This window comes from Schistosoma haematobium, chromosome 5, assembly GCF_000699445.3.
Source record: "Schistosoma haematobium chromosome 5, whole genome shotgun sequence".
In the NCBI taxonomy this organism is placed as follows: Eukaryota; Metazoa; Platyhelminthes; class Trematoda; order Strigeidida; family Schistosomatidae; genus Schistosoma; species Schistosoma haematobium.
Window position 1 is genome coordinate 16,892,221 of NC_067200.1, and position 26,667 is coordinate 16,918,887.

General features: G+C 32.3%; 2 protein-coding genes across 2 annotated transcripts; one reads left to right on the plus strand and one right to left on the minus strand.

Moving 5' to 3' along the window:
• Positions 1 to 835: 835 nt before the first annotated feature.
• On the plus strand, positions 836 to 24,955 carry MS3_00009265 (uncharacterized protein; the record flags this gene model as incomplete). Its single annotated transcript, XM_012942372.3, has 3 exons — positions 836 to 1,666; positions 21,269 to 21,440; positions 23,593 to 24,955. 3 exons carry the CDS (start codon positions 836 to 838, stop codon positions 24,318 to 24,320), a joined length of 1,731 nt encoding a protein of 576 aa, XP_012797826.1. The 3' UTR covers positions 24,321 to 24,955.
• MS3_00009266 (uncharacterized protein) lies at positions 12,805 to 17,094 on the minus strand. Its single transcript, XM_051217617.1, has 2 exons — positions 16,181 to 17,094; positions 12,805 to 15,009 (listed from the first exon to the last, which is right to left on the minus strand). The coding sequence occupies exon 2, from the start codon at positions 14,995 to 14,997 to the stop codon at positions 14,308 to 14,310; it is 690 nt and encodes a 229-aa protein (XP_051065028.1). The 5' UTR covers positions 14,998 to 15,009; positions 16,181 to 17,094; the 3' UTR covers positions 12,805 to 14,307.
• Positions 24,956 to 26,667: the final 1,712 nt, after the last annotated feature.

The following is a 26,667-nucleotide window of genomic DNA, read 5'->3' on the forward strand; positions in this document are numbered from 1 at the left end:
TCATGACACTGACAATCAATATTTTTGAAGAAGTTTAAGTATCCACTCTGCTATCCAAAACCAAATTATATTGTTAACCACTTGTCTAGTCAGAAATTCAACAATGCAAGCACATTATATTGAGATTTTAAGTAGTTGTAGGTAGTTGACAGGAAAATCTAGGATTCTGGTTATTTGGCACTACATTAGACTTTTGTGGAATCAGTGTAAAGTATGGAGAGACCAAAAATCTCGTTTTGAAGGAATAACACCAACAACAAAAAAATAGGCAAAGTTAATGTACAGAACAAGAACCTTTCTCCATAATTTCTACGTGATCAAGTGAGCCTGTGAATTAGGAAACAAATCAAATCAATTGAATTACGTCCCGACATTATTATTTATAATTTCAAGTAATAAACCTAAAGTAGAAAATGCTTATAATCAATGAAATTTAATGTAATTAGTCCTTTTGATAAATCTGTATAGTATAATAAGAAGACGAATATTCTCAGAACAATGTAATAATGTTCGAAACGTATTGCGCTAACACATTGCATACTTCTTATTAATCTAATGTAAGTTCAAATCAATGAAAATGTTATCTTTAATCATCATTCGATATGTTATCTTCATGATCAGATAAATTGACCAATGATATAAGTCGATACATGTTTTGGCAATATGTCTATCACACAATTTAAACCAATCTACTTTAAGAAAGGTGTGAGGCGTGATTTGTAATCATATGACCTTGAAACAATGAGTTTGGCTGATTGAAAAGGAATAAAGTGATGCTAGTATATTATGTTGTGTCAGGTATAAAGTCACGTTGTTTATCCGTTAATTCTGGCTCATGCTTTCTTGGTCTACAATCATTAGTCTCTTGATTAATGCCAACATAATATTATTGAATGCTTTTCCAGTCAGAGATACACCTCCACAACTGCTTGGTTTGATGTATGCTGAAGAAACCAAAAGCTCACGAGAACGATACCAGCTTAAACATGATGAAACAAATCCGAACTCTTCAATGTATATTTATGATTACCATAATGAAGGAGATGCTATATATGTGGTAATCAGTATTTCTAAAAAGGACTTGGAGTTTGTAGACAATTATCAGATCAAACCTGTTATATGCTTAATCAGCTACAGCAGTCATGTGCCTTTAGCTTTATCCTATGACTTGGATTTTACGTTATCCGCAGAGCTTGTTAATCAATCGTGGTATTGGTTACCACATTCATTAAATGCGAGTACAAATATATCAGTTTATATATTACCAAAATTAGTGGGACTAGACTATTTGGTATTTTGGATTCGTCAAGCGAAACCAAAGCATGGATATATTAGTCCTACTCCTTGGTTTGCCAATAATTCTGAGACCCTCAGGAAGCAATATTTCGACAGTTTAGTAATTGACTATCGACTCAATGTCTCTTTATATAATAACCAGGATTATAATGATGACAACAATAAAAACAACACAATGGGTTTTCCCGTAATTGTAACTGCAGATAAAGGCATTGTTCATCTAGTTTTCCGTATCATCGTCATAATCATGGTGACTGTATTCACATTCACAATGGGGTGTGATTTGGAAGTTCCTTTGATCCTGCATCATTTCAAAAGACCCATTTCTGTATCAATTGGGTTCTTTTGTCAATTTTTTTTTATGCCATTGGTAAGTAGTGTGTCTATTTTAAAAAAAAGTTGGGAATATTCAGTCAAATAAGTATTATAGTCTTCAGTCCCAGTATCAGAAGGGGTTTTGTGGTTAGTGTGGTAATGTGTCGCTCAATTTCGTGGATTGGTTGAAGTTAGACATTAACACCGTTAGATGCTGCTTCAGTGGTCTAGAGGTTAAGCGTTCGCGTGCGAGATCGATAGATCGTTGTTTCGAATCTCGCGAGGCAGGATCGTGAATACGCACTACTGAGGAGTCCCACAGTAGGACGAAACAGCCGTCTAGTGCTTCCAGGTTTTCGATGGTGGTCTAGCTTCAACTGACTCATGATCTCAACTATTAAAATTACTTCAGTTTCAGTTTGGAAAGGATAGGAAGCTGGATGTCTTGTGTTATTCTTGGTAATGGTGGTGATGAGAAACGACGACATATAACGTGTTTTTTTCTTCAAACATGTAAATGATTACTGTACACATAAGAATCACATAAGAGTGAAAATATGCGTAAGACTAAACTTTCGTATAAGTTAATATGTATTCGTGTAAGTCGGTGTTTAGGTACAACATTTGTGGAGCCGAATAAAATAACAGAGACAAATCAAAAAAGAAATGTGCTTTTGTGTACTGAAAAATGTACAAAATCAGTTGAATATGAGGGGTTCAAACTAATCTAATAATTTACTTTACTTACTTACGCCGACCAGCATTCTCCAACCCACTCTGTCCTGGCCCTTCCTTTCTAGTTCTATTCAATTTTTGTTCATTCTTCTCATGTCTGTCTCCATTTCGCGGCTTAATGTGTTCTGTGGTCTTCCTCTCCTCCTTCGGCCTTGAGGGTTCCATGTTAGGGCTTGCGTTGTGATACAGTTGGGTGATTTCCTCAATGTGTGTCCTATCCACTTCCAGCTCTTCTTCCTCCGCTAGGAACTGGTTTGTTCTCTCCCATAGTAGGTTGTTGCTGATAGTGTCTGACCAACGGATGTGAAGTATTTTGCGTAGACAGCTAATAATAAACACCTAATAATTTGAAATCAGTATTAAATCTATTAAACATAATGAAGCGTCTTAGAAAAACTGATAAATCAACCTTACATTTAAATGAATTAGTAAACAGCCTATCATAAGTGATAGGTATCATTACCAAGGTTTAACTTGATAATTTCGAATAAATTGAGCATTGAGTAGATTGTTACAAATAAAACTGATATACTTGTAGATAACTCAATGAGTGGAAGGAAAATTAAATTTTCTGACGTTTCGTGACTTAGTGTAAGCCACTTCTTCGAACGATAAATAGCCAAAACAAAATCCATGTTTTAATAGTACAACAGAACAACAAAAATATTTAAACTTGGATTTATTTTGTTTTGGTTATTTATTCTCTGAAGAAGTGGCTTACACTAAGTCACGAAACATCAGAAAATCGAATTTTTCTACTCATTGGGATATCTACTAATATATTAGTTTTACTAATACCATAAGTGATGTATATTTTAGCAATTTTCATGCCTACTACTCTTTCAAACTATGATCCAATGCTTAGTGTTCAGTGAAGTTGAAATGAATAATAGAAGATTTAGACTTGGAACTAAGTAATCAATTGTTGACATTCTCTACGTGGTTTTATTGAATAGTGCGATATCATCTATAGGAAATCATAATGTAATTAATCTTCAAAAAAAAAGATTTTTTAAAAATTCGATGTATATTCTGTTACTCGATGACATGATGAAAATTTCAGTATTCCTTTGTTTATCCCAAAATTGTATTGCTACATGATGTTGGTAGTATCATATCAAATCTGTACCATCAAAATATCTTCGACTACTTGAGCTAAAGCGCAAAGCTAACCAAGTTCATTTTAAGATAATTGGTTATCTTTATTAATTTCGTCCCAGTAACTAATTATTTGTTTTCATATTAAAATTTGAATAGTACCGATTGGGTATGATTTAACCATGCTACTTGGTTGGGTCTGAGTTCTGACTCGAGCTAAGTGTTTAAACTAATCTGCTAAATATCTAATAGTTCTTAATTCTATTTAGTGTTAGTAATTTCTATTGTCATTTTGTCATTCATGATAGCTTATCATTTCTTTCCGTTGTCAGTTGTTTACATTTGTGCTTCTCATACTAAAAACAAATATTTAAGCATCTACTTACTTGTTCTACATAAGGTATTTAAAACAAATGCTTAATCGCAGACAATTCAGTTTATTATAGAATATGCATATTTCTAACGATAAAATGCAGAATAGTATGTTATATACTTGCTATAACCGATTGTGGTCACGTATAGTTTAAGCTAGAGAAACTGGTTTATTGGATTCATTCAGATAGTATGAGTGATTGATGTATTTTTCTCAAGAATATGGTGCTTTTGCCTGATATCTGATAATATTAATTTTACGACACATATAATAATAATAATAATTTTCAGCATGATTTAATCGGCCAATCTATGAAATACTGTTACCTTCTTATATAGAGCTTTTATAAAATTGCATACCCTTTGTTTATATTATTAGTTAATTTAATGCGTACAAATTCACTGAATTTTTCAGGTAAATATCACGTAGTATGAAGTGGATAGGATTTCATCTATGTGATCATTATGAAATATCTTTACATGATCCATGATGTCACTGTGTAATGATAATCCTTCGGGAAATATCATTTGAAACTACACATTATCTGTTAACATTAGGAACTTTCAGACTATACACATCAATTTACAACCTGGTTTTTCAGAAGGATTCTTCATCGTTAACTATGAGTATATCGATAGATAAGTGTGATATAACTTGTGAATCGGAGTCATTCAATGTACCCATATTTATTGAGTGAAAATAAAATTTGATAACTCATATGATGATTTCTATTTTTATGTAGTTAGTTATTATTTAGTATTTGTCGACGTAGATGTTTTATGATATTCTCGAAATTCCATGATAAGTCCCTACTTGAACAGATGAATTTATGAAAATTAGATTTTCCTTATTAAAACTATTTTATATTCAGATAATGCGTTGCTTAAAAACTAAATTGATTATTTATATAACTGTATTTTAGATTGCGTTTGGTATAGCAAAAATTATACCAATTAGGTCGGATTTTGGCTTTGGTTTACTTACTATTGCTTGTTCTCCAGGTGGTGGTGCCAGTAATGGTTGGTGTCTTCTACTCGGAGGTGATATTAACTTGAGTATATTAATGACATTCATTAGTAGTTTATCGGCTCTTTGTAAGTTCAATCTACTAACAGTTTGATAAAATTTATTTCATATATGAATCTTTTGTAAGTATTTAGTAATATACTTTTTGCATTTATTATAAGTAACAAGTTTGTCTGGAACTGTTTAATCTATTCAGCCATAAAGAAGCTTTACTAAAAAATGTATATTAACTTATAATAGGGTTACATCTATTACTGTTCAAAACAAAACAAACTAATTTTGTAGTGTATTAACCGACAGAATTTATGTTTAGTTGAGAAACTTTTATAATTCATAGTCTATAAATCTGTTTATTTTGTTTTAGTATTTCTTTTATGTTCATTATTTCATTATACTTTGATCAGTATTTCATTTAGATGTTTAATTAACTTATCAATAGTGAATATACTTTTCTAAATTCCAGTTTTTATTTACCACTAATAGAAACCATTAAGATATTAGAGTATGGTGTAAGTATTTATTTGCCCCTAAATGCCTTGGTACGGTTGAGAGTAGGGATAGTCAGCTCACCCTCTCGAAATGTTCTCACATAGTCACTACTAGGAAGTCTTACTCACTGCCTTCTCGGAGCAGGGGTGTTTTTGTTTACGAAATCGAAAGGACTTAAAGCGAATGTCCTGCGCTTTAATCGGGCTGGTGGACACGGAAAGTTTTTTACATTTTCTCAGAAGTAGATTGTTGAATGGTAATTCATTTTTTAGCATTACATAAAGGGATTGCTAAAAAAATCCTGGTTAAATGACCCACCTTTTTGTTTATAAAATGAATTGAATAAGTTAAGCAATCAATATACCAATATTCTTTCAACTGTACGATGAAATTCAGTTTTGAATATATTTCAAAGGATATAAGTGAAGTATATTGATGTGAGAGATTTAGTTAGGACAAATACATCAAACATTTGTCTTCATATTCTATACAAAATAATTCATTACTGTGAATGAGTTAATTCTTAAAAGTTTGTTATCGTAATAAGAACATTTAAAATCTACCTAGAAAACAAAGTAAGTTATCACCACCAGTGTTAAATAATAAACCTTAGATATTGGTTATTCGCTAGAGGTAGACAAAATTTTAGACCATACAACTTCTATATTCTAATTAACCGACTTATTATTAAGTATTTAAAAAATAGCCATGTCAACTTATCATTTATAAGTTGTATCATCGTCAAAATGAAATTTGATCATCTCCAACATTGTATAGTCGTTAGATTGTTCACGATAATAATAATAATAATAATGATAATAATAATAATAATAATAATAATAATAATAATAATAATAATGATAATAATAATAATGATAATAATAATAATAATAATGTATTTGTCACTTCTTCGGCAGCAACTCATAGGAAATCGTGAAACACCTAAAATTCAACGTTTCTACCCATTGTTATACTGAAAAATATTTTTATTATTTCTATTTGGATAATTTGGTTTTATCAGAAGGGGTTTTGTGGAGATTTTAGTAATTTCAATAGTTGAAATCATAAGTCAATTAAAGCTAGACCATCATGGAAAACCTGGAAGCACTGGACAGCCGTTTCGAACGCTTCTGATAATAATCATCTGCTCACTAGTGACTGACTTCAAGAGGCATTTCCTGGAGTTCTAGTGTGAAGCCGTGACCAGTGGAGTTTAACAAGGTCTGTTGTGAGATATCAGCTCACTGAAGACAATAGTGTAAAGTTGTGCGATTTCGTGGATTGGTTTAAGTTAAACATTAACACCGTTGGATGCAGACTCAGTGCTCGCGCTGGAACATAGTTTTATAATATTTGGCATCCTTGAAAAAGGGGAACACATTTGATTAATAATTATTTGAGATATGGAGGAGGTTAAGAGCAGCAACTCCTGGTGTGTTGCTTCTTTGGTTGATTTGTTTTATATCCACACGAAATTGGACACATTGAAATCAATAAATTAACAAGAAACTATATTAAATAATTTCAATACTGTTAGAATGTTTTCATAAATAACATTAAGAATCAATCAATACTAAAGAACTGTTTCCCTTTGTAAATGAATTATTAATCTTTAATCTCTGTTATACTGTTTCACAGGACTGTGTATAATAATGTCATAAATCGTGGTAACCGTTATTTTTGTATTCATTTCTTGTTTCATTTTTTTATTTATCTACAGTCATGATGCCTTTTCTTCTATTCATCTACGGTCGATTCTTCATTGATGTGACCAAAATAAAAATTCCGTACGTCAATATTGTCTTCCAGTTATTACAAGTAGCTATACCCGCATTAATGGGTTTAGGTCTACGTATATGGAAACCGAAATTGGCTGTTAAATGCACAAAGTTAACACGTCCATTATTTTATGTATTCATAGTATTCTTTTTAACTATTGGTGTGTACATTAACTGGTCCTTAACTCGTCTATTAGGTGTATATCCTTTACTTATTCTTACAAGCGCATTATTACCTTGGCTTGGCTTTTGTATAGCATCATTATTTACATTAATTCTACGACAATCACGTAAATTAGTTATTACAGTGGCCTTAGAGACTGGTATACAAAATATTGGTGTTGGAATACTTGTTTTATTGTATACAATGCCAAAACCAATTGGTGAATTAGGTGCTATCATGCCAATTACTGTAGCTATACTTACACCTATTCCTTTGTGCCTAATATATTTAGGCTTAGTAATCAAGCGTAAATGTTTTGACCATCAGGATGAGCCTGTTATTCATGATCCTTGTGAAATTGAACCCCTCAGTACCACGAAAATAAGTAGTAAATGCAGTAATGACATTATGAACCCACCAACTGATACCATTAAATCACCGACACAAGTATCGTTAACAGATACAACTGTTACCATAAACACCACTGTCCCTCATGAACGTATGTAATAGAACTCGTGTAAAGTCAGGTTGGTGGTGTATTTCTCACTGCCTTCTATTTTTGAATAGCAATAATTTTGTAGTGTGATAATATGCAAATCTTTTTAGTTTTCTATAGAACCATTTCAGTTCTAAATTGAACTCTTCTCAATTCATCTATCATTGATCTTATCAAGCACAGTATCTTATTTTCCTCGTTTTAAAAAATGTAATCAGATTTCAGGAAATAGAATAATCATTCTTACCTACACAAATATAGACGTAATTTAAGTATCTTGACAATGGGTTTCTTTTTTGAATTTCAAAGCATTCATTTTTACTTGTTTTCTCTGATTTATTGTCCTACCCTTAGTTTTGTGATAAATGTTCTCTTTTCGTAGAATAAGATTCTGTTTTAGTCAAGTTCAGTGAAAAAATAAAAACTTCCCAACTGTGAAAGTCAAAACCTTAATTTATCCATCATGAACAGTAGCAAATAAATGTAAAGAGAATGAATGGAACATACTTAATGACTTATTAAAAATAATGAAGACAATTCAGCAAAGGAAATTTTCTTTTGGGCATTATTGTCTTTTTAAACGATCCAGTTGTATTTATAAAAACGTCTTTTTTACATTTGGTCATCGTAAAATAGACGAATGTTACTAAATTATCAAAAATGATTAATTTTATTCAAACACTGACTGAAAAAGCCTATGAAACTGAAAGGTGTTTCATCATTTAACAAAGAAATCAAAGATTATCGAGAGATTTTGAATATTGAATATGATTGTATATATAAACAAAAGGGTTAGAATTCCATTAGATAAATTGCGGCTATGGACAAGTTTAAATCTTTTGGTGGTGCAGGTTATGTTAGCCGTATGTATAGTAATAGAGTAGTGATCTTCCACCATACGAGCTAAACCAAAATCAGCTACTTTAACACAATTATTTTCTCCAACTAAAATATTACGTGCGGCTAAATCACGATGAATATAGTGCTCTTTTTCCAAATAAGCCATTCCATTAGCAATCTATTATGATAAAGAATAAAGACAAAACAGAAAACAGATTAGGTAATTAGAAATGCATAGTAAATTGATCCACACACGGAATCATCAGCACTGGAGGATTGGTGTCTGATAAAATCTCAGCACACATTCGAAAAGCCAGATAGATTTACGCCAACTCTCGATACTTGTGACGCAAGTTAGACAACCGTCTACCAACCAGTTCCTGAGTATAGTGTGCAGAATTCCTCACTGTATTACTCTATGCCTGTGAAACTAACTAAGGTAGTAAAGGTTGTGAGCACACTGCGACATTTTAATTATACTTACATTCAAAGCGCTCTTCCTGAATATTGGGATAATGGAGTAGGTGATTACGAGATTAGACGCAAGGTACTGGGTAAATATGGTACATCAACTGACAATGTAGTGAATATTGATTGACTGAGGAACATGAGTTGAGTATCCCCAAATACCGTCCATCTGGACAGGCGGTGTTTGCAGCTGTAGTCATAAGTTGAAAGGAGTTTAATGTTTGTTGAACTAAAACGAGACGTCTGTCCGTGAAGTCACCAACTAATGGTCTAAGCTATGTAGTTAATTGAAGACTACCTGTTTGAATTCGCTTTCAGTAACCACTATCAGTGCTTGCAGACGTTAGGGGGCATGATCAAGAATTGGTTAATGTAGGGGGATGTATTCGTTTTATCTTCTCTTCGATCTTGAGTTTTAAAATTGTCCTATACTTTCTATTCCGCGGATTTCGTAAATTACATTATCCATACTTTATCTTTTCTACTACCACCGATACTTTGACTACTTCTAATACTCTGGTATTTGTTTTCATAACTTCATTCCATTACATTCATATGGTGTGGCAACTTAAACTGATACACAAATTAGTGAGAACGGAGTAAACCAATGATATGAATTATGTTTTACACTGACAACTAATCACAATTTGTCTAAACGTTGACATAATTCAACTTACCAACAAATATTTAATCTAGTAAATGTCTCATAGTCAAAGTATCACAACTAATTAACACTGATTACTGAATTATAGTGCCTGACCTTTTTAACAACTTATGAAGAGATTATATACATAACTTATTATGTAAGTATATGGGAAGTGGTACCACATTAGTGGGCACCAACAATGTTCAGTTCTTTGTCATTAGTTCGACTAAAAGTCTGTCCTCACCCACTTATTTTTCAATCTGTGTTGAAAACAATGAAATAACAACTCTCAACAAACAGGAAACTGATATGTCTGGTGAAAGTGAACTGTAACTAGTTAATGACTGCAAAAAGACACATATATGTGAACTGAAATATGTCTGTAAATGTGTGGTATTTGGATGAATTGATGATTCCTTTGTACTTCTTGAATGCTTGATTTCGATTTACAAATACAGTACATTCGTTTGTGGTTATCTAGTACTTCTTGATCAAATTGTGTTATTTCTGGGATTCTTAGTTAGCACTATAATTCAAACACTTCTAATTATCATAAAATGCCATAATATACTTTGAGTTAGGCCTGTTTCGTTTTTTAAAAAGCTTTTCAGATTAAAGTGTGAGAGAGTAGCCAAATAGTTGAGTATATAGTGCCAAGTGTAAGTACATACTTAAAGTGCACTCATGGAAACTATAAGTAAGCATCCTGGAATTCTGTTTCAGATGCTAGATCCTCAGATATCACTTAGTAAACATCTCATTATTGTTATTTTATTTTGGAAACTGGAATTCATAATTGATGCACCGAAAACGCCCACTTTTACCATAGTTTGTAATTCCCACTTACAAGAACCTCAAATTTCATTGTTTCTATTCCTCTTTTAGTACGCCATTATGTGACAATTTCCAAGGCCGTTTTTGTGCTGTATATATACGCATGAGTTGTGCGCTTGTCTTTTCGCGCGAAGGAATACTTGTGGGATTCAATTTCCTCTCGGTTGAATCTGGTCTTCACCCTCCAATTGGCAGGGCTGGGGCCTAGTAGGATGGCTTAGCTTGACTTACTGTTGTGTTGCTAACTTTCGTTCTGTTCGTCCGTTTTAGGTGATATCGTGATTTCTTCAAACCTAACAATATCAAACATTATATCAGGAACCAAGAGCTGTAAGTAGCTTAGTATTCCTCGTACCGATCTAATTCATCCATTAAAAGCACTGATGTACAATGAAATTATGGACTGAGAAATACCGAAAGTGCCAAGCTTTTAGACGACCGAACAGAAATCAATTAACGCGATTGTGTATTTTCTTCAGTGAAGTAGACGACGCGTGTTACAGATGTCAAGTAAGCACGTGACGAAGGCAGAAGGAATAAATATTACAAAGTGTGTGGGTAACCAAAACAAGATAAAATAACAGTCTGTGAGGTCACTGATTGTCATTCTGATTCACGTAAGGAAATGTAGTGATTCAAGATATAGCTTTTGAGATTTGTTTCCGAAGACTATAGTTGGTCAATCAAAATGGTACAGATCCACAAACGCTTATTTCGTAGATTTTCAGTCGCATTGACTATCTATCCTCTCTTGCCTTGTACCCTTTGGCGAACAATCATGTGTCTCAATGGAACAAAAAGTTGACATCAAAAAGTAGGGTTATAAGTTTGCATCTAGTTCTATCAAACATCAGTCGTTTATTGATGCTAACACAATAATCAGATTTGACTGGTAGTCTGTCTTGTAGAATGTTTTCAAATTTTCAGGTAGTATGGAAGTCTCATTTCTGTTATTGTACTGAGTAGTAATTTTATGTAGTGAGAATACCATCGACCGTAAACTGTCAGTAGTTGAGTGACGCTGTTTGAAGTGAAGGGAACAAAGTAGCGAAATTACATTTTACACTCATTGCAATTCATATTCAATCTTACTTCCATTCTTAAATTAATCTAATGTTTACCCAGTATAATATTTGCTTTATTTTCAATGTAATATTTCAATCAGTTCAACACTGATTTATTTTTCTATGGTGTTTCTACAACATGACATATTGTCTGTATCAAATTAACGTGAACTATGGTCAGCATGACGTGCAACTTGCAACGTACAATTTCCTTATGATTTCATATATGTGACTTCATTCTAATTAATAATCGAGTGGGTATACAAATCAATATATAAATGAGTGTATTTTCTACTAGAGTGGTCGGTGTCGTGTTTTTGATGTGAATAAATCTTCATTTGTACCAGCAGTCTATTGTGTTTTTACTTCGTGTCATGTAAATTGTAGTGGTAGTAGTACAAATGATAAACGAAGCGTACATAACATTTCTTAACATGTCAATAAGAAAACATCTAGTTTTAAGGCAGGTGGAGCTAATGATATAGTGTCATACAGCCTGAAATAGCTTTAACGTGACCTTGATACTATAAATCACTTATATAAAAGCTGGAATTAGGTTTTTGTTTCCAAACTGTTCCTATAATTTTAAAACTAGGAACAATGCATTTGGAATTTAACCAAACTTGGAAGATAGATAAACTAGTTTATCGAACGGTAGTTTTATCGTTTCACAATCCCCTTTCCTAAAGTAATTACAAGATAGTCTGAAATTTATATTTGAACAAACTATTAGTGTGATGTTATCTATTCTATTGAAGCATTAGAAGGTAGACTTCTTTATTCGACTGACAGACAACAGATATTTTTATGTCCGATCTACGTTAGGAGCTAATAACACCTGAAGACCACGAAGTGCTGAACAGCTGTTCTGTCTAAACAACAACGATGAGAATGTAACTTACCAAGCACATTCTCGGTTTGGAGTCATACTTTTAAGTGAGCATTGGTGATTCTACTTGACCACGTAAATCGAAGTAGATGGGAAGGGATTCTTCCAACTATGATACTTACGATATGAAAATGTACTGATACAATTACAGTCAACACCAGGTTCAGGTTTTACAGTGAGGATGGTGCTTTACTATGGGATCAAATAAACCAACTTTTTCTAACTTATGGATCTGTGACACATGACGGTTTTCTTATGTCAACTATGAGAGTTCACCCTACGCCCAATTCAGTTAACTTAACAAGTTATGGTCACAAAGCAGAGCGCTGATAACCGGTTTACTAATGAAAACTAAACAAGACATTGTTCAAATGAATGTCATACAGACAGAGATTTATTAAACTGATATCAAAACCACACATACATATCGTATCGGGAAATTCATTCTTACAAACCGACTAATTGATTACACGTATCTTACTTATAACAGCAAAGCAAAAAAACAATTATCACAATAAAACCATTAAACATAGACAAGTTATAATAATTTGGAATCGTTACGAACAAAATTATTAGCCTAGGATGGACAGATAAGTCAGTAATAATAATAATATAGTTGATTCGAAAGGATAAAGAGGAAAATTTCACACACATGTGTATATATATACACTTGCAGTTATTCCTGTATCCAAAATAAAAGAATAACAAAGGTGTAAAGGAAGCAATAAATGCTTTCGATTTTGAAAATATACAATTATTCTTTGGAGGGAAGGGGTAGGAAAGAAGTAAATTAATGAGTTGGATTGGATCATTCATTATTCAAGTAAATTAGTAAACTAAACTCAATGTTAAAAATATAACCCACCATATATTAAGTTAGAGTCAAGAATGCTTGAACAAGTCATCCGCAACACATGACGAATACAAACAACTACGTGAAATTTATGAGCTAATGTTCTTCTTCACCTTCTTCTTCTTATTATTATTATTATATAATTTGAAATACATTTCAGAAAACAGAAGAATTTTAATAAAACAAAAGGAATGAATCAGTGAACTGCATAATAAGTCGGTGAAAAGCCACATACACAACACAATCACCATAGGAATTAAGATTATGATATAAATTTACAAATCATAAATAGGAGAAATGAATGAAATTAAGTAAATGAAGGAATACAATTGAGAAGAGAAATACATTAAAGATAAGTGGAGATAATAAAAAATAATCTATCATTAATGGGAGAGAGAGAAAAAACACAAAAATGCTTTGTTTAAAACACCCTGAGTTATGGCGATGCTTGTTGGTTGGTTGTATTGATATATTTACAATACAGATTATTTGTAAATGCAATACTTCGAGTATGTTAGTTAATTAAATAAAATGCAAAATTAATCACAATCACAATAGATATTTCAATAATTAAATAGACATTTCACATTTCAATGCCTCAATGTTTGATTTTGACAATAATAATAATCATCATCATTAATGTGAAATGAAATTGTTCTTATTATCATCTCTATTAAATGCATTATAAATGAATAATACAACTATATTTAAATAAATTAAAATGGGGAATAATTCATCCGGTAATTATTTGAACAACATTAAACATAAATTTCCATTTTTCTTTTGTTTTTTAAAAAATAAAGTAAAGATGAGCAAAAAAAAAAGAATAATAATCTGATTACATTCAGGTAGATAGTTTCAATAATTCATCAATCAATAACATGGAAATAAACTGCACAACCAAACAAGAACTAAAAACTAAATTCAATCAAATACTTGTTCAATTAATGAGTACTTTGGCGCAGTAATTTATCTCTTGATAATAGACGTCCACTACAACATTTCGATATAGCGGAATGAGTACCGTCGATATTGATCGACGTTGTGCTAGATGAACTTGTTGTGTCAAGTGGTATTGATTTGGCTGGTTGATGTAGACTAATATCATTATTATTAACAGTTGTGATGGAAGCACTAAAACCAGTTAATGCTGAATTAGCATGTTTATAATTAGTATCAGATGTGACAAAATAATCTTCAAAAAATTCAAATAGAACTGAGAATGTAGGACGTTTTTCTGGACAGCTATCCCATATCCGTAATAACATATCATATATTGGTTGTGGACAATTCACTGGACGTGGCATACGATAACCAGTACTAACTTGATGCAATGTCTCTGTGTTATTCATTGATGGATAAGGAACTTGGCCTAGTGTAATTAATTCATAAATAACAATACCAAATGACCAGACATCTGATTTTATTGTAAAACGACCCATTAATGCAGCCTCTGGTGCTGTCCATTTAATTGGGAATTTTGTACTTTTCTGAGCCATATATGTAGAGTAGTGATCTTCCACCATACGAGCTAAACCAAAATCAGCTACTTTAACACAATTATTTTCTCCAACTAAAATATTACGTGCGGCTAAATCACGATGAATATAGTGCTCTTTTTCCAAATAAGCCATTCCATTAGCAATCTATTATGATAAAGAATAAAGACAAAACAGAAAACAGATTAGGTAATTAGAAATGCATAGTAAATTGATCCACACACGGAATCATCAGCACTGGAGGATTGGTGTCTGATAAAATCTCAGCACACATTCGAAAAGCCAGATAGATTTACGCCAACTCTCGATACTTGTGACGCAAGTTAGACAACCGTCTACCAACCAGTTCCTGAGTATAGTGTGCAGAATTCCTCACTGTATTACTCTATGCCTGTGAAACTAACTAAGGTAGTAAAGGTTGTGAGCACACTGCGACATTTTAATTATACTTACATTCAAAGCGCTCTTCCTGAATATTGGGATAATGGAGTAGGTGATTACGAGATTAGACGCAAGGTACTGGGTAAATATGGTACATCAACTGACAATGTAGTGAATATTGATTGACTGAGGAACATGAGTTGAGTATCCCCAAATACCGTCCATCTGGACAGGCGGTGTTTGCAGCTGTAGTCATAAGTTTTTAATTCAATATGTTTACCCAGTATAATATTTGCTTTATTTTCAATGTAATATTTCAATCAGTTCAACACTGATTTATTTTTCTATGGTGTTTCTACAACATGACATATTGTCTGTATCAAATTAACGTGAACTATGGTCAGCATGACGTGCAACTTGCAACGTACAATTTCCTTATGATTTCATATATGTGACTTCATTCTAATTAATAATCGAGTGGGTATACAAATCAATATATAAATGAGTGTATTTTCTACTAGAGTGGTCGGTGTCGTGTTTTTGATGTGAATAAATCTCCATTTGTACCAGCAGTCTATTGTGTTTTTACTTCGTATCGTAGGAGTTGTAGTGGTTCCATTTCCAAGTTTGAGCTACAGTATTGAGGAACTGCAATGGTTCTCGACTGATATGTAAAAGCGGTAAGACTTCCCTCCCTCCCCAACGAAGTCGATATATGTCTGACCTCAGTGACTGCCCAGATATAATAGTTTATATTTTAGTTACTACACTGCTGACGGAGACAGTTCTTAGGCTAAAATAACAAAATGCTTACATAGAAATTGTTTTCCAACATGAAAAATGAATAAACCAGGTGGAAACATATTCATAGTTGGGTGTACAATAATAAAAGATATGTATTTTTGGGATATTAGGAAAATATTATAAAGTATCTTACCCATGTATTTCATTTCGGAGCTTCGAAATTTGAAGGCATTAACTGATGCTGATGGATTTATTTTGGGAGCAAGTTCTGACCAAACAATCAAATAATTTATTGGAAGTACTACTGAACCAATAATATGATATGAATTCCCATAGTATTTGCTTCCATAGTATGCTAATATTCTAATGAGTATGGAGAGCATGTACACTACATCTTTGAAATAGATTCCTTTAGATGAACCATCTGTATTCACCAACTTTAGTGACACTTAATCTGACATTTCGGTTGTACATTTTAATCATTCTGAACCAGTATAACTATCATTGAGATCTGCATCAGGTAAACGTATTGATTTTTCATGCTGTTCATGACACTGACAATCAATATTTTTGAAGAAGTTTAAGTATCCACTCTGCTATCCAAAACCAAATTATATTGTTAACCACTTGTCTAGTCAGAAATTCAACAATGCAAGCACATTATATTGAGATTTTAAGTAGTTGTAGGTAGTTGACAGGAAAATCTAGGATTCTGGTTATTTGGCACTACATTAGACTTTTGTGGAATCAGTGTAAAGTATGGAGAGACCAAAAATCTCGTTTTGAAGGAATAACACCAACAACAAAAAAATAGGCAAAGTTAATGTACAGAACAAGAACCTTTCTCCATAATTTCTACGTGATCAAGTGAGCCTGTGAATTAGGAAACAAATCAAATCAATTGAATTACGTCCCGACATTATTATTTATAATTTCAAGTAATAAACCTAAAGTAGAAAATGCTTATAATCAATGAAATTTAATGTAATTAGTCCTTTTGATAAATCTGTATAGTATAATAAGAAGACGAATATTCTCAGAACAATGTAATAATGTTCGAAACGTATTGCGCTAACACATTGCATACTTCTTATTAATCTAATGTAAGTTCAAATCAATGAAAATGTTATCTTTAATCATCATTCGATATGTTATCTTCATGATCAGATAAATTGACCAATGATATAAGTCGATACATGTTTTGGCAATATGTCTATCACACAATTTAAACCAATCTACTTTAAGAAAGGTGTGAGGCGTGATTTGTAATCATATGACCTTGAAACAATGAGTTTGGCTGATTGAAAAGGAATAAAGTGATGCTAGTATATTATGTTGTGTCAGGTATAAAGTCACGTTGTTTATCCGTTAATTCTGGCTCATGCTTTCTTGGTCTACAATCATTAGTCTCTTGATTAATGCCAACATAATATTATTGAATGCTTTTCCAGTCAGAGATACACCTCCACAACTGCTTGGTTTGATGTATGCTGAAGAAACCAAAAGCTCACGAGAACGATACCAGCTTAAACATGATGAAACAAATCCGAACTCTTCAATGTATATTTATGATTACCATAATGAAGGAGATGCTATATATGTGGTAATCAGTATTTCTAAAAAGGACTTGGAGTTTGTAGACAATTATCAGATCAAACCTGTTATATGCTTAATCAGCTACAGCAGTCATGTGCCTTTAGCTTTATCCTATGACTTGGATTTTACGTTATCCGCAGAGCTTGTTAATCAATCGTGGTATTGGTTACCACATTCATTAAATGCGAGTACAAATATATCAGTTTATATATTACCAAAATTAGTGGGACTAGACTATTTGGTATTTTGGATTCGTCAAGCGAAACCAAAGCATGGATATATTAGTCCTACTCCTTGGTTTGCCAATAATTCTGAGACCCTCAGGAAGCAATATTTCGACAGTTTAGTAATTGACTATCGACTCAATGTCTCTTTATATAATAACCAGGATTATAATGATGACAACAATAAAAACAACACAATGGGTTTTCCCGTAATTGTAACTGCAGATAAAGGCATTGTTCATCTAGTTTTCCGTATCATCGTCATAATCATGGTGACTGTATTCACATTCACAATGGGGTGTGATTTGGAAGTTCCTTTGATCCTGCATCATTTCAAAAGACCCATTTCTGTATCAATTGGGTTCTTTTGTCAATTTTTTTATGCCATTGGTAAGTAGTGTGTCTATTTTAAAAAAAGTTGGGAATATTCAGTCAAATAAGTATTATAGTCTTCAGTCCCAGTATCAGAAGGGGTTTTGTGGTTAGTGTGGTAATGTGTCGCTCAATTTCGTGGATTGGTTGAAGTTAGACATTAACACCGTTAGATGCTGCTTCAGTGGTCTAGAGGTTAAGCGTTCGCGTGCGAGATCGATAGATCGTTGTTTCGAATCTCGCGAGGCAGGATCGTGAATACGCACTACTGAGGAGTCCCACAGTAGGACGAAACAGCCGTCTAGTGCTTCCAGGTTTTCGATGGTGGTCTAGCTTCAACTGACTCATGATCTCAACTATTAAAATTACTTCAGTTTCAGTTTGGAAAGGATAGGAAGCTGGATGTCTTGTGTTATTCTTGGTAATGGTGGTGATGAGAAACGACGACATATAACGTGTTTTTTCTTCAAACATGTAAATGATTACTGTACACATAAGAATCACATAAGAGTGAAAATATGCGTAAGACTAAACTTTCGTATAAGTTAATATGTATTCGTGTAAGTCGGTGTTTAGGTACAACATTTGTGGAGCCGAATAAAATAACAGAGACAAATCAAAAAAAGAAATGTGCTTTTGTGTACTGAAAAATGTACAAAATCAGTTGAATATGAGGGGTTCAAACTAATCTAATAATTTACTTTACTTACTTACGCCGACCAGCATTCTCCAACCCACTCTGTCCTGGCCCTTCCTTTCTAGTTCTATTCAATTTTTGTTCATTCTTCTCATGTCTGTCTCCATTTCGCGGCTTAATGTGTTCTGTGGTCTTCCTCTCCTCCTTCGGCCTTGAGGGTTCCATGTTAGGGCTTGCGTTGTGATACAGTTGGGTGATTTCCTCAATGTGTGTCCTATCCACTTCCAGCTCTTCTTCCTCCGCTAGGAACTGGTTTGTTCTCTCCCATAGTAGGTTGTTGCTGATAGTGTCTGACCAACGGATGTGAAGTATTTTGCGTAGACAGCTAATAATAAACACCTAATAATTTGAAATCAGTATTAAATCTATTAAACATAATGAAGCGTCTTAGAAAAACTGATAAATCAACCTTACATTTAAATGAATTAGTAAACAGCCTATCATAAGTGATAGGTATCATTACCAAGGTTTAACTTGATAATTTCGAATAAATTGAGCATTGAGTAGATTGTTACAAATAAAACTGATATACTTGTAGATAACTCAATGAGTGGAAGGAAAATTAAATTTTCTGACGTTTCGTGACTTAGTGTAAGCCACTTCTTCGAACGATAAATAGCCAAAACAAAATCCATGTTTTAATAGTACAACAGAACAACAAAAATATTTAAACTTGGATTTATTTTGTTTTGGTTATTTATTCTCTGAAGAAGTGGCTTACACTAAGTCACGAAACATCAGAAAATCGAATTTTTCTACTCATTGGGATATCTACTAATATATTAGTTTTACTAATACCATAAGTGATGTATATTTTAGCAATTTTCATGCCTACTACTCTTTCAAACTATGATCCAATGCTTAGTGTTCAGTGAAGTTGAAATGAATAATAGAAGATTTAGACTTGGAACTAAGTAATCAATTGTTGACATTCTCTACGTGGTTTTATTGAATAGTGCGATATCATCTATAGGAAATCATAATGTAATTAATCTTCAAAAAAAAGATTTTTTAAAAATTCGATGTATATTCTGTTACTCGATGACATGATGAAAATTTCAGTATTCCTTTGTTTATCCCAAAATTGTATTGCTACATGATGTTGGTAGTATCATATCAAATCTGTACCATCAAAATATCTTCGACTACTTGAGCTAAAGCGCAAAGCTAACCAAGTTCATTTTAAGATAATTGGTTATCTTTATTAATTTCGTCCCAGTAACTAATTATTTGTTTTCATATTAAAATTTGAATAGTACCGATTGGGTATGATTTAACCATGCTACTTGGTTGGGTCTGAGTTCTGACTCGAGCTAAGTGTTTAAACTAATCTGCTAAATATCTAATAGTTCTTAATTCTATTTAGTGTTAGTAATTTCTATTGTCATTTTGTCATTCATGATAGCTTATCATTTCTTTCCGTTGTCAGTTGTTTACATTTGTGCTTCTCATACTAAAAACAAATATTTAAGCATCTACTTACTTGTTCTACATAAGGTATTTAAAACAAATGCTTAATCGCAGACAATTCAGTTTATTATAGAATATGCATATTTCTAACGATAAAATGCAGAATAGTATGTTATATACTTGCTATAACCGATTGTGGTCACGTATAGTTTAAGCTAGAGAAACTGGTTTATTGGATTCATTCAGATAGTATGAGTGATTGATGTATTTTTCTCAAGAATATGGTGCTTTTGCCTGATATCTGATAATATTAATTTTACGACACATATAATAATAATAATAATTTTCAGCATGATTTAATCGGCCAATCTATGAAATACTGTTACCTTCTTATATAGAGCTTTTATAAAATTGCATACCCTTTGTTTATATTATTAGTTAATTTAATGCGTACAAATTCACTGAATTTTTCAGGTAAATATCACGTAGTATGAAGTGGATAGGATTTCATCTATGTGATCATTATGAAATATCTTTACATGATCCATGATGTCACTGTGTAATGATAATCCTTCGGGAAATATCATTTGAAACTACACATTATCTGTTAACATTAGGAACTTTCAGACTATACACATCAATTTACAACCTGGTTTTTCAGAAGGATTCTTCATCGTTAACTATGAGTATATCGATAGATAAGTGTGATATAACTTGTGAATCGGAGTCATTCAATGTACCCATATTTATTGAGTGAAAATAAAATTTGATAACTCATATGATGATTTCTATTTTTATGTAGTTAGTTATTATTTAGTATTTGTCGACGTAGATGTTTTATGATATTCTCGAAATTCCATGATAAGTCCCTACTTGAACAGATGAATTTATGAAAATTAGATTTTCCTTATTAAAACTATTTTATATTCAGATAATGCGTTGCTTAAAAACTAAATTGATTATTTATATAACTGTATTTTAGATTGCGTTTGGTATAGCAAAAATTATACCAATTAGGTCGGATTTTGGCTTTGGTTTACTTACTATTGCTTGTTCTCCAGGTGGTGGTGCCAGTAATGGTTGGTGTCTTCTACTCGGAGGTGATATTAACTTGAGTATATTAATGACATTCATTAGTAGTTTATCGGCTCTTTGTAAGTTCAATCTACTAACAGTTTGATAAAATTTATTTCATATATGAATCTTTTGTAAGTATTTAGTAATATACTTTTTGCATTTATTATAAGTAACAAGTTTGTCTGGAACTGTTTAATCTATTCAGCCATAAAGAAGCTTTACTAAAAAAATGTATATTAACTTATAATAGGGTTACATCTATTACTGTTCAAAACAAAACAAACTAATTTTGTAGTGTATTAACCGACAGAATTTATGTTTAGTTGAGAAACTTTTATAATTCATAGTCTATAAATCTGTTTATTTTGTTTTAGTATTTCTTTTATGTTCATTATTTCATTATACTTTGATCAGTATTTCATTTAGATGTTTAATTAACTTATCAATAGTGAATATACTTTTCTAAATTCCAGTTTTTATTTACCACTAATAGAAACCATTAAGATATTAGAGTATGGTGTAAGTATTTATTTGCCCCTAAATGCCTTGGTACGGTTGAGAGTAGGGATAGTCAGCTCACCCTCTCGAAATGTTCTCACATAGTCACTACTAGGGAAGTCTTACTCACTGCCTTCTCGGAGCAGGGGTGTTTTTTGTTTACGAAATCGAAAGGACTTAAAGCGAATGTCCTGCGCTTTAATCGGGCTGGTGGACACGGAAAGTTTTTACATTTTCTCAGAAGTAGATTGTTGAATGGTAATTCATTTTTTAGCATTACATAAAGGGATTGCTAAAAAAATCCTGGTTAAATGACCCACCTTTTTGTTTATAAAATGAATTGAATAAGTTAAGCAATCAATATACCAATATTCTTTCAACTGTACGATGAAATTCAGTTTTGAATATATTTCAAAGGATATAAGTGAAGTATATTGATGTGAGAGATTTAGTTAGGACAAATACATCAAACATTTGTCTTCATATTCTATACAAAATAATTCATTACTGTGAATGAGTTAATTCTTAAAAGTTTGTTATCGTAATAAGAACATTTAAAATCTACCTAGAAAACAAAGTAAGTTATCACCACCAGTGTTAAATAATAAACCTTAGATATTGGTTATTCGCTAGAGGTAGACAAAATTTTAGACCATACAACTTCTATATTCTAATTAACCGACTTATTATTAAGTATTTAAAAAATAGCCATGTCAACTTATCATTTATAAGTTGTATCATCGTCAAAATGAAATTTGATCATCTCCAACATTGTATAGTCGTTAGATTGTTCACGATAATAATAATAATAATAATGATAATAATAATAATAATAATAATAATAATAATAATAATAATAATAATAATAATGATAATAATAATAATGATAATAATAATAATAATAATGTATTTGTCACTTCTTCGGCAGCAACTCATAGGAAATCGTGAAACACCTAAAATTCAACGTTTCTACCCATTGTTATACTGAAAAATATTTTTATTATTTCTATTTGGATAATTTGGTTTTATCAGAAGGGGTTTTGTGGAGATTTTAGTAATTTCAATAGTTGAAATCATAAGTCAATTAAAGCTAGACCATCATGGAAAACCTGGAAGCACTGGACAGCCGTTTCGAACGCTTCTGATAATAATCATCTGCTCACTAGTGACTGACTTCAAGAGGCATTTCCTGGAGTTCTAGTGTGAAGCCGTGACCAGTGGAGTTTAACAAGGTCTGTTGTGAGATATCAGCTCACTGAAGACAATAGTGTAAAGTTGTGCGATTTCGTGGATTGGTTTAAGTTAAACATTAACACCGTTGGATGCAGACTCAGTGCTCGCGCTGGAACATAGTTTTATAATATTTGGCATCCTTGAAAAGGGGAACACATTTGATTAATAATTATTTGAGATATGGAGGAGGTTAAGAGCAGCAACTCCTGGTGTGTTGCTTCTTTGGTTGATTTGTTTTATATCCACACGAAATTGGACACATTGAAATCAATAAATTAACAAGAAACTATATTAAATAATTTCAATACTGTTAGAATGTTTTCATAAATAACATTAAGAATCAATCAATACTAAAGAACTGTTTCCCTTTGTAAATGAATTATTAATCTTTAATCTCTGTTATACTGTTTCACAGGACTGTGTATAATAATGTCATAAATCGTGGTAACCGTTATTTTTGTATTCATTTCTTGTTTCATTTTTTTTATTTATCTACAGTCATGATGCCTTTTCTTCTATTCATCTACGGTCGATTCTTCATTGATGTGACCAAAATAAAAATTCCGTACGTCAATATTGTCTTCCAGTTATTACAAGTAGCTATACCCGCATTAATGGGTTTAGGTCTACGTATATGGAAACCGAAATTGGCTGTTAAATGCACAAAGTTAACACGTCCATTATTTTATGTATTCATAGTATTCTTTTTAACTATTGGTGTGTACATTAACTGGTCCTTAACTCGTCTATTAGGTGTATATCCTTTACTTATTCTTACAAGCGCATTATTACCTTGGCTTGGCTTTTGTATAGCATCATTATTTACATTAATTCTACGACAATCACGTAAATTAGTTATTACAGTGGCCTTAGAGACTGGTATACAAAATATTGGTGTTGGAATACTTGTTTTATTGTATACAATGCCAAAACCAATTGGTGAATTAGGTGCTATCATGCCAATTACTGTAGCTATACTTACACCTATTCCTTTGTGCCTAATATATTTAGGCTTAGTAATCAAGCGTAAATGTTTTGACCATCAGGATGAGCCTGTTATTCATGATCCTTGTGAAATTGAACCCCTCAGTACCACGAAAATAAGTAGTAAATGCAGTAATGACATTATGAACCCACCAACTGATACCATTAAATCACCGACACAAGTATCGTTAACAGATACAACTGTTACCATAAACACCACTGTCCCTCATGAACGTATGTAATAGAACTCGTGTAAAGTCAGGTTGGTGGTGTATTTCTCACTGCCTTCTATTTTTGAATAGCAATAATTTTGTAGTGTGATAATATGCAAATCTTTTTAGTTTTCTATAGAACCATTTCAGTTCTAAATTGAACTCTTCTCAATTCATCTATCATTGATCTTATCAAGCACAGTATCTTATTTTCCTCGTTTTAAAAAATGTAATCAGATTTCAGGAAATAGAATAATCATTCTTACCTACACAAATATAGACGTAATTTAAGTATCTTGACAATGGGTTTCTTTTTTTTGAATTTCAAAGCATTCATTTTTACTTGTTTTCTCTGATTTATTGTCCTACCCTTAGTTTTGTGATAAATGTTCTCTTTTCGTAGAATAAGATTCTGTTTTAGTCAAGTTCAGTGAAAAAATAAAAACTTCCCAACTGTGAAAGTCAAAACCTTAATTTATCCATCATGAACAGTAGCAAATAAATGTAAAGAGAATGAATGGAACATACTTAATGACTTATTAAAAATAATGAAGACAATTCAGCAAAGGAAATTTTCTTTTGGGCATTATTGTCTTTTTAAACGATCCAGTTGTATTTATAAAAACGTCTTTTTTTACATTTGGTCATCGTAAAATAGACGAATGTTACTAAATTATCAAAAATGATTAATTTTATTCAAACACTGACTGAAAAAGCCTATGAAACTGAAAGGTGTTTCATCATTTAACAAAGAAATCAAAGATTATCGAGAGATTTTGAATATTGAATATGATTGTATATATAAACAAAAGGGTTAGAATTCCATTAGATAAATTGCGGCTATGGACAAGTTTAAATCTTTTGGTGGTGCAGGTTATGTTAGCCGTATGTATAGTAATAGAGTAGTGATCTTCCACCATACGAGCTAAACCAAAATCAGCTACTTTAACACAATTATTTTCTCCAACTAAAATATTACGTGCGGCTAAATCACGATGAATATAGTGCTCTTTTTCCAAATAAGCCATTCCATTAGCAATCTATTATGATAAAGAATAAAGACAAAACAGAAAACAGATTAGGTAATTAGAAATGCATAGTAAATTGATCCACACACGGAATCATCAGCACTGGAGGATTGGTGTCTGATAAAATCTCAGCACACATTCGAAAAGCCAGATAGATTTACGCCAACTCTCGATACTTGTGACGCAAGTTAGACAACCGTCTACCAACCAGTTCCTGAGTATAGTGTGCAGAATTCCTCACTGTATTACTCTATGCCTGTGAAACTAACTAAGGTAGTAAAGGTTGTGAGCACACTGCGACATTTTAATTATACTTACATTCAAAGCGCTCTTCCTGAATATTGGGATAATGGAGTAGGTGATTACGAGATTAGACGCAAGGTACTGGGTAAATATGGTACATCAACTGACAATGTAGTGAATATTGATTGACTGAGGAACATGAGTTGAGTATCCCCAAATACCGTCCATCTGGACAGGCGGTGTTTGCAGCTGTAGTCATAAGTTGAAAGGAGTTTAATGTTTGTTGAACTAAAACGAGACGTCTGTCCGTGAAGTCACCAACTAATGGTCTAAGCTATGTAGTTAATTGAAGACTACCTGTTTGAATTCGCTTTCAGTAACCACTATCAGTGCTTGCAGACGTTAGGGGGCATGATCAAGAATTGGTTAATGTAGGGGGATGTATTCGTTTTATCTTCTCTTCGATCTTGAGTTTTAAAATTGTCCTATACTTTCTATTCCGCGGATTTCGTAAATTACATTATCCATACTTTATCTTTTCTACTACCACCGATACTTTGACTACTTCTAATACTCTGGTATTTGTTTTCATAACTTCATTCCATTACATTCATATGGTGTGGCAACTTAAACTGATACACAAATTAGTGAGAACGGAGTAAACCAATGATATGAATTATGTTTTACACTGACAACTAATCACAATTTGTCTAAACGTTGACATAATTCAACTTACCAACAAATATTTAATCTAGTAAATGTCTCATAGTCAAAGTATCACAACTAATTAACACTGATTACTGAATTATAGTGCCTGACCTTTTTAACAACTTATGAAGAGATTATATACATAACTTATTATGTAAGTATATGGGAAGTGGTACCACATTAGTGGGCACCAACAATGTTCAGTTCTTTGTCATTAGTTCGACTAAAAGTCTGTCCTCACCCACTTATTTTTCAATCTGTGTTGAAAACAATGAAATAACAACTCTCAACAAACAGGAAACTGATATGTCTGGTGAAAGTGAACTGTAACTAGTTAATGACTGCAAAAAGACACATATATGTGAACTGAAATATGTCTGTAAATGTGTGGTATTTGG

Bases quoted from the DNA above. Each gene is read 5' to 3' on its own strand.
- MS3_00009266 (XM_051217617.1), bottom strand. From the start codon at position 14,997: ATGGCTTATTTGGAAAAAGAGCACTATATTCATCGTGATTTAGCCGCA.